The sequence below is a fragment of the Fusarium poae genome, chromosome 1, assembly GCF_019609905.1.
Source record: "Fusarium poae strain DAOMC 252244 chromosome 1, whole genome shotgun sequence".
Classification (NCBI taxonomy): domain Eukaryota; kingdom Fungi; phylum Ascomycota; class Sordariomycetes; order Hypocreales; family Nectriaceae; genus Fusarium; species Fusarium poae.
Window position 1 is genome coordinate 8,818,608 of NC_058399.1, and position 9,577 is coordinate 8,828,184.

The following is a 9,577-nucleotide window of genomic DNA, read 5'->3' on the forward strand; positions in this document are numbered from 1 at the left end:
TTATTTTAATATCCTTAGAACCATAGCCCAGACCATGTATTGAGTACATAACAGATGACCAGCAACTTGTACATATGCGAAATATGGCGGTCAAACTTGTTGAGAGCTGACATGTTCCTATTTACTCCGCATTCTCTTCTAGACATTGACAGGTTCCATATAATTTGCTTTTGAACAACACTGAGTTCAAAGCTCCAATACTGACGACGCGCTTGGTCGGAGTGTTTCTTTGACGATCGGTAGTTCCTAATGTGTCCGTTCCATTGAATGATGTTTCATATACCGTTCGTGACCAAGCCAGGGAGAGGCTTATTGTAAGCTTCATATGCCGCTGTCCCGACATCAAATATTGACAAAGCAGCCGCTAAACGCCCCCACGCTAAACATACACACATTGGGCAACTGTAATCATGCCTCAAAGGGGGGGACTAATAATTCGCAAAAAAGCCGTCGACTTTTGTGTAGGACGTTCGTGGGGATTTTCATGGTCAAACGTATCGATGATTACACTCGTGAGTCATGCTGAGGAATAATCGATCTCTCAGCACGAGTTCGCATGAAGTTTGCGTGTGCCTCCAGGCACCGAGCCTTGAGGCGTGTCACTGGCCAGACCGCTGCCTTGTCCAGCATCATGGCAGTGATTCGAAGTAGCTTCGCAGCATAGCCACTGTAACCATCCATGTCCATGTTGGCTTCCTGTCCGTTCAACATGTTCATCTTGATCTCTGCAGAGGACAAGACCTCCTGGACCTTGCCAAGCAGCTTGACATCTTCCTCCTCCAAAAGCATGATGGCATGCACATCTGTAAGATCAACTGTGTCCTTGCCGAGAATGCCTAGGTAGCAACCAACCCGATCCTGCAGCGTGGCGATCCATTCCGCGAGAACCTGAGCGCAGTCAAAGGTGCAGAGGGCGGACTGAAGTGGAAGCTCCCTGCTTGTAAAGTCGGCAAAGGTGACCCCGAGTTTATCAGACATGGCGAGCGAATCTGCGGCATAGAAGGCAGCCTTTCGTAGATGCTTCTCTCGCCGAGAAGTGGCATGGCCTGACATGGAGGATCCCGGCTGGAGAGGAGGATGCTTGGTGTTTGAAAAGTCTATTAATGACATCTGAGTCGCAGGCGATTCCACGAACCCGGAGCTGTTGGAGTTGTCCGAGGGCTCGGTACTACCAGATTCAGAGTTTGAGATAGGTGACTGTTCCGCGTGTTGAACGATCTCGTTGCCACGAGAGAGCTCTTCGGCCATTCCGTCCCAGTCCCGTTGCCAGAACTTCTCCTTTGAGCGCCCGAGGTTCACGAATAGTCGGATGTATGCCAAATCAAGCAGAGGAATCGCATCGGCTGACAAAGGACCCTGACCATAGGGGTTTGGGCGTTCAACACTGTGATGAGGATTGCTTGCCCAAGCTGCCTGCCATGCCTTAAGAGCAGGTTCAATGTGCCTGTGCATTTTTTCCGTCTCCTCATTTGTCCAGGATTTGTTGTGGTGTCGCTGTCGTGTCTCCCAAATGTAGTTGTGGAGCGCATTGATAAGAATAAGTGAACCAAATGTGCTGGTGCGAAGCGGTGATGCCATGAGATCTCTGCCGTCCACTGAGGGATCGAATTGTCCGTTCGTGGAAAATTGATGTGGCTTATCGTTAGCGTGAAGAAGGTCGCCCAGGGCATCGTGGAATGTCATTCTGTTGTGGTCCGCAGCCTCTGTTCCGCCTCTGGCATGGAACACAGCGCTCGACTCGGCCGAGAAAAACTCTTCGTCACAGGGAAGGTCCAGGAAGATTTCCGAGTTGGTTAATGCGGGCGTGTGGTTGTAGGCAGAGACCAAGAGGCTGGACAGTATAAAGACTGCGTATAGAGTTCGCTTCCTCTCTTCTCCCGACTTCCATCGAAGCCATTCTGTTTGATCGGTCTCCATATTGGGGTTCCAGTTCCCATCTTCAGCCATTTGGACGTCCTGGCCTTCAGAGGCGTTGGGACGACCGGGCCGAAGGAGATCAGCGGCCTGGGCGAGGCTTACCAGAGCAGCGCAGTGAGTGGAAGCGATGTCACTTGCGGTCTTGTCACCGCAGTTGTGGCCGTAGACCACGTTCAGGAGCATCGCCTGGACAAGCCACACTGGAGTATGAACCCCCCCATCGTTGCTGTGGTCAGTGGGAGTACTTCGACGAATGTCTGCTTTTCGTACATCGGCTTTTCGCCGTTCCTCAAGATAGAAGAAAATCATTTTTTTAGCCATTTCAAACAGCTCTCGGGACACAGCGACTTCCATCTCGTAGAGCGCGCCAATGGCGGCCATGGACAAAATAAGGCAACCACTACCACCTACACCTGGGCGACTATTGGAAAGAGGCATATCGAAGGACAATGTTGGAAGATGCAAAAAAGGCAAATGAGGGTGGAAATAAGCTAGATAGGCACCGACATATCGCTGGAGGTCCTGAGTACTGGGCAAGTTGGCTGCTTGAGGAGGGGCAGTCTGTGAAAGAGGAGATTGAGGTGAGCCTTGAGAAGTAAAGGAATATTTACGACCCCCAAAGGGCAGGCACTGGGACAGGATGTTCACTATGGCATGCCGGGTGGCATCTGTAATGGTGGTCACGGGCGAAGCGCCGTGGTTGCCGCCATTTAGGGAGGATGGCGTCTCCGGGCTGGCGTTGAAGCCAAGAGTCTGGTTAATGTTCTGGGTGTTGAGCCCCGTCACGACAGAGGGACTCAACGAACTCAGCGAGGGTGGAGGCGTAGAGAAGTAAGGGTCATTGATCTTTTGAGTAGCTGGCTGAGGTGATAACGGTGCTCCGTTGAGGAGATCCGGAAAGACTGAACCATTCAGATCCATCGCAAAAGGGTTCGTTGGCATCTGCGGAGGTGCCATCACAGGCTGTTGCCACATGGCACTTGTCCCAGCCGGCGCGGGATGATTCGACCCATCCAACATAACATCGCTAATCCCACTCTGACTCGTCGTGCTGATTGCGGACGGACTAGATCCATCAATCACATTTTCGTTCGCGAATGACATCTGGTGTTCAAACCCAGTCAACCAGTCAATACTATCGTCGAAGTTTTGATTCGTGTGCATCCCATCGATCCCGTTTCCGAAAGGCGACGTCTGTTCCAAGTTCATCGCTTGTGGTGAATCGCTGTAATGGAGGGCGTTAGGGTTGACTGTCGTCCCCCCAAAAAGCATGTTCTCAAACTCGAACTCGGTACTGAATGCAGACAATGAAGGTGCTGTCCTGAGAGGGTTAACAAAGTCCAGGCTATTGAAGGCTCCTGCATCAAGCTTGGGGATGCCGGGTTGCATAGACCGCTGGCCCATAGCATTGGACATGCCACCAAAGAAATGATCCATGTTGTGGATTGGCAAACCGGCGAGACTTGGGTGTCTGCTGTGAGTGTGACCGTGAGGGATACCACGAGCCACAGAAGGATTGGCAGAGTTCATCTGCAAAGCCGAAACGTCAATATGGCTGATGGTATTGGCTCGCGGACGCATTGTGTTTGATATGGCATTTGAAGCTGGGGCAACAGCGGCGGCAGCGGCTGCTGCTACATTACCAGCGACGCTGTTCTTTCTAGCGCGGCTCTGGCCAGGAGCGACGCCGGTTGTAGACTCACGACGATTACGAGGGCGTGAGGCTGGCGTCGAGCTCTGGTGCAGCTTTTGCTGGTGACGTAGCAACAAGTCACGACGAGCAAAGCATCTTGAACACTCGGGGCACTCAAAAGGCTTCTCCTTTGTGTGAGAGCGTTCGTGTCGCTTGAGATGTTCCAATCGGGCGAACGAACGAGTGCAGGTACCGCAGACGTGAGGACGGGGTTTGTCTGTCTTTGGGGGAGGGAAATTGGGCGTCTTTGTGTTGACAGTGATGGTTGAGGCTATAAATGTCAGCATGTAAAAATCGAGAGGTTTAGTCGGCAACGGCGCGCGGGTCGAGTCGAACTCTCAGAAGTACGAGGGGCAACGCCGGCGAAGGCGGGATAGCTCACCAGAGTCGTCGGTGGTGGAGGGTGCAGTGCCGACGGCGGCGGTGTTTGTCGGAGCTGTAGCGGACATGGCAAGGTTGGGACGCGAGACTCTGACGCCGGAGTCGTTAATAACCATCGCAGGCCGGATCGATCAAATTCGCATTCGCGAGGGTCGAAAAGTGAGGTTTTCGCTATCGTGCTCGCAACGGCTCGTCGTGGGGCACGAAATTGGGCGACTGAGAAGCAACGATAGAATGGCGGGGAGCCTTTTGGCAAGCGGCGGGCGCGGTTCGTCACTTTTGGTGGGGGGAGGGGAGATAGATAGAGTGAATAGACGTGTAAACGAAACAAGGCAATCAGAGTAAAAGGAAAACGTATTCTTTAGGCGACAATATCATATTCCTCAGTATGTGGGGAAGAAATGTTGTATTGACGAGGAAGAGTGTGAAGCAATTCAGAATCAGAGATCGACGTTGAGAAGAAAGGCAAGTGAAGCAGTAGCAACTGCTTGGAGAAAGTGAGAGAGAAAGAGAGTTTGAGGTAGTGGTGGCAGGTGCAGCAGAAGGAGGAAGGTAGGTTAGGTTGGTGCCGAACAGAACGGACGGGGGACCCAGGCAAGCAAGGATGGCAAGAGAAGCCGCTGGAGGGCACGGTGCGCAGCACTGTACAGCCGATTTCCAATGGCAACCTGCCCAACTTGGGGACTTTGGGGGTGTGGTTCCAGCTGCCGTTTCGTTTCTCTGAGGCGCATCAAGTTCCCGTAGTTTACTCAGAGCAGCCCGTAAAAGAAAGTCAAGGTACTAAGATGAAAGGATCGAACTGGCAAAGGATACCTAGGTACCTAAGAAAGGACAGGTCAGGTCAGGTAGTGGAGGGCATTTCCTATCTACCTCCTAGCTACGGTTTTCGGTCATTAATAAGGACTTGAGAATTGACATGGAAGCTGTAATTAAGTTGCGATTGATGAGGTTGGGCAGAAGCAGGCTGTAAAATGTGGTTGTCTGTTTGTTTGCGTTATTCGCTGCAGCATCTCTTCAAAAGTCAGTATCTCGGTCCACATTCGTCATTTTCAACTTGATCAATCAATCATTTCAGTTCAATTCGGGTCTGTTGCCCCCAAAGGTTGTCGTCAGTTGCCTCACCTGCGTCATCTCATCAAGTCATCAAAAAGCATGTTGTGTTTTCTTGGGGCCTGGCCTGGCCTGTCCCGTCCTGGTTTGAGGCTCACGGCTCACAGATCACTCCCTCCCTCCCTCTCTTCCAATCATGGATGTGTGGATACTCTTGGAGCGGTCGGGAGTACGACGTTACTTTTGGATCCCTAACCCTTCGTGCGTCTTAAGTTGGGTTTGTAGTGGTGGGATGGATCACGCCTAGACCGGAGAAGCCTGGTAATGGATACCCTTGATTAACAAAAAGGCCGATCTATCCCAGCAACTTCTGCCGCAAAAGCCAAAATGCTTCTGGGAGTGAGCCCGGACAGCAAATACGGCACAGCAGCTCGATTTGTGATTACATCACGCGGCAAAGGCACATACAGGACTTTCCGAGGCATGGCTGAATTAAAAAGTTAGCTTCGTGTGTGATTATCATGATTTACAGGGGGGCTTTTCGGTGTCAGATATTACAGGGTCTTTTGGGGGATGCTATCGCGGTTAACTGTGCTTGGCTTGGTCAACACATTCTTGTCATCGCTGTGGTACGAACATGTCCATCTAGAACTCCAAATCTCTCTTCTTGTGTATCGCCATCAAAGAACCCATTGGACATGAGTCCCAGTAGACGCTCCGCGCGACCGCCTTTTGCCACGGCATTCGACGCTTCAACACTTACAGGACAGGACAGGACGAGGCAGGGCAGTACAGTACCGTACAAGTGCGCACTCCCTCAGCCGATGGCTGGACTGAACTGGACTGCGGGCTGAAATTGAACTGGTCGAGTACGCACACACTGTGCAAGCTTCCGGCTGTAGGAACTGCGAATTAGGCGCCTCAAAATAGCTACTGGGGTAGGATGAATGACGATGCATTTGCGGCGTCCCGAGATGCAGAACAACGCCTGCATGTAACCTTTGAAAACAATTCATTCATGGAATACGCAGTGCAGCACAGAGCAGAGCGGTAGAGCAGTATGTACATAGTAGGCGGAAGCCCAAGGGAGAAAAGACCCTTGAACGGTCTCTCGGGCTGTTTCTGAAGTCTAAGATACGAGTGGTCGAGGCTTAGATCGCTTGGACATTAGCTGCTAGCTAGCTTAGGTAGACGTAGACGTAGCTAAGCTTGGCGTCCAACATGGATGTTTAGAGGTAGGTAGTTTAGCCTCTTGAGTACGCACGGCCTAGGTAACTTTGATTCAGACTACAAAATACAATCAATACTACCTACCTACCTACCTACCTATCTATCAAGGACCGTTTCCGGTCGGTTGGACTATTCGTATCTTTCTCATCGTTCTTACACAAGCGCTTAATATTGCTCCAAATATGGCGATAGACTAGGTCTGGAAACAACAGTGTAGGATCGGCTCAAACAGCTATGGAGCAGTTTAGTCGCTCGCCAGTCTGCAGATATCCCAATTGGGAACCAGTTCTACCAGACCATCATCCATCGACAGATGCCACAGGGTCTGCGTCAAGAGATAGGGACCGTGACACGCAATTATACAACTGAATCGCTCAAATATGGAGCTTTCGCTTCCCGTACAGTACAGGACATGTCGTTAACCACTTAACGATGGGATGACGTGCAGCTGTTCCATGTCAATATCAAGCGCCCGCTACAGTCGTTTTCCTCTCTCTTGAACAAGCATGCATCGCTCTGTCTGCGGCAATTACAGAGTATCAGCCCGAGACTGCGTTGTGTCTGAGGATGATGGCATGGCGTGTATGTATGTGACGCTTGCCTGTAGTCTGCCTTTTGACAAACAGACACAGACGATGGAATGATCGCCCAGCGGCTCTGCTCATTTGACCCTTGTCTTGGCTTTTTTCGCGCCCGACTTTACTCTACTTTTGGAGCCAGGACTAACTAGAGCTTCTTTGGCCAAGTTGAGAGACTACCTGCTGCCTATCGCTACCTAGGTACGTAACGTACCTGTATTGATTCAATCTTGTAGTACAGTTTCTTGTTTTATGTATGTATACGGTTCGGCTTCGGTAATAATCTCGGGACATGAATTATTGAACTGTATTGTACCCGCACGTTGGTATCAGGTTGGAAGGTATTTGGCCATAATCAGTCGATCAATTGCCGCTGAATGAGAAACTGTTTGCTGATTGCCTCCAGTCGTTGTACTGGGCGGGTCCATCCCATTTGATTTGTCCTCGTTTTTAGCGTCGATAGGGTCCTGTGTTGATTTGGGCTCTGCTGGACTTGCTTGGGCTTGGACCTGTCACTGTGCGGATGTAGATATCGCTCACGGCTCGGCCAACACAAGCATATATAGTGCACCAAGTATAATAGTGGCATGGCATGTGATGCACTGTACTGCAGATTGAGAGTGAGACTGACTGTTGGTTTGGATCGACTTGTTATTAGATGAAGTGCTGATGATGGTGGACTGACTATGTGTCTTGTCCAGAAACAGAGAGATTGAGTAATGAGAATTGGAAGTTTCGCTGCTAATCTCACAGGCAGACATCCTATCATAAGGCAAGGGGAAATTTCGCAACTATCGGAGCCAATTGTAAGTCCAACGTGCGTTTCATCTAGCTTGATGAGAGCGTGTTCGTAGCCAAGCCCTAGCCAGGTTCTATCAGATAACGAACCACTACAATCCCTTCAATAATTGATTGTAGGTAAATACTTATACGGAACCTCCTACTTTGAGGAAAACAGGCGGTGGCAAATCGACCTTGTTCGGTTCAGCCTCATGAGGATTCTTCATTCCGTCCAGAACAATTCATTTGCCACCTTCTAGTTGGATTCTGGATTTGGACCAGATTAGACCAGAAACCAGGAAACCTGCAGCGCATACTCGTCTTTGTGCAACTAACGTTTAGGTCGTACATTCGTACATATGTACATAGGTACCGTGAAAAGATGGATTGATTACCACCGAGAGGAAGTTGCCGTGATCCACGAACCCACTATCTAGTCTGTTTCATAAAAAAGCCCATCACAACAATGCAATTCACCCATCACAGCATCATTCGTTCCTTGAATTGGACGGATGGCAGATTAGTAATGTTCCAGACCTGGATAATGGCCCCAGTCTAAGTTGACTTGGATTCAGATCCGAATCAATATCAGAATCAGAATCGTCAATGGAAACGAAGGGAAGGGACCGTGCGCAAGCCCTTGATCTCTACTGTCTCTGGTCTGTTAGTTGGATCTCGTTAGGGCATGGGCGCACGTTGTTGTGTCACACATGGACGGGCAAGGTATTCCTCAGTCCTACCTACCTACCTTAGTAGTAGTCTGAGTCTCGTCAGTAGGTAGTATGTATCAACATTTATCGCCAGCTTCAACAAACCATCCAGCAGTTTGTCACACAACGTTGATATTGGTAGACTCGACTCGACTCGATTTGCTCCTGCTGTCTCCTCCCCTTCGAATTATTAAGGGCTAACTTACTCATTTTCTATCTAGGTTAGTACTAAGTTTATTTGTCTCTCCAGATAGAGTGAGGTGAGCGCTAGAACGAACCAATACTCAATGCCTTGTCGAAGCTACGCCCCTGATCCACCTATACAGCACAAGCCAAAGGGACCAGAAAAGCAGCGAATCGAGTTGCAGCGTCATTTCAGGGGTCGAGTTGTACTGTAGCCGGGGTTATTGCCAACGCCCATATCCATACCTGGGGAGTGATGAATGAGGCTACTCTGCTTTCTTGACCGGACTCTAACAATAAGTTAGTGCTCGCTTGGTCCATCAATCTTTACTGATAGCTGGACTTGTATCCGCTGCCGTCGACGGAACCTTCGATCGGCTGTAAACTATCCGAGTTTTGTACTAACTCTGCTTTACTATTAATTGCTCACCGCCAGATTGACTGGCTGGCTGACTGACTTGACTAACACTGACAGCCTGATGAAGAGCATCAAACGCCCGTCGCCGCGGCTGTCTATGGCCGCGAATTGCTCGCCCTGACTGGGCATGGTTTTGGTACATATGTACATACATAGCAATGCTAGCATGGACAGGGCATGGCATGGCTTTCTTTCTCATGCGAGCACGAATGGGGTTTCAATTGCAGAGCCCTTGATCCCTGTCCAACACACCACGAGCCATGCCACCATATCCGCTAATACTACTGCAGTCACAGGACCTTCTTGCCACGCCGAACACAACAAAATGTGTGGCCCTGTCCGTCCCTTGTTCGTTCCATATTGAACGGCATGGCATACTCTCAAGTCATCTTTACTCCAATTGATCAGCTAGTTCACCGAGAATCCAGGAACACAACCATCAAGCGCGATGGGCTTCGGGGACATGTATATCCGTAAGTATTTATCGAGGTGCGGTATCATGCAGTTTATCAGAAACTGTTTCTCAGCCTCGAATCTACTTGAAATCAATAATCAATCAATGTCGATCCAAACAGGCCGATATGTCTTTCGAGGATACAGAGTTCTAATTCTACCTAACATTGATGAAATCATGTAC

The 9,577-nt window shown here is 49.9% G+C and overlaps 2 protein-coding genes across 2 annotated transcripts; both read right to left on the minus strand.

Annotated features, from left to right (window-relative positions):
- Window positions 1-504: 504 nt before the first annotated feature.
- Window positions 505-4,107, minus strand: FPOAC1_002880 (uncharacterized protein; the record flags this gene model as incomplete). The annotated part of the gene is made up of 2 exons (XM_044847454.1): window positions 505-3,881; window positions 3,993-4,107. The coding sequence occupies 2 exons, from the start codon at window positions 4,105-4,107 to the stop codon at window positions 505-507; spliced, it is 3,492 nt and encodes a 1,163-aa protein (XP_044713370.1).
- Window positions 4,108-8,849: 4,742 nt separating this feature from the next.
- Window positions 8,850-9,069, minus strand: FPOAC1_002881 (uncharacterized protein; the record flags this gene model as incomplete). Its single annotated transcript, XM_044847455.1, has 2 exons — window positions 8,850-8,900; window positions 8,953-9,069. The coding sequence occupies 2 exons, from the start codon at window positions 9,067-9,069 to the stop codon at window positions 8,850-8,852; spliced, it is 168 nt and encodes a 55-aa protein (XP_044713371.1).
- Window positions 9,070-9,577: the final 508 nt, after the last annotated feature.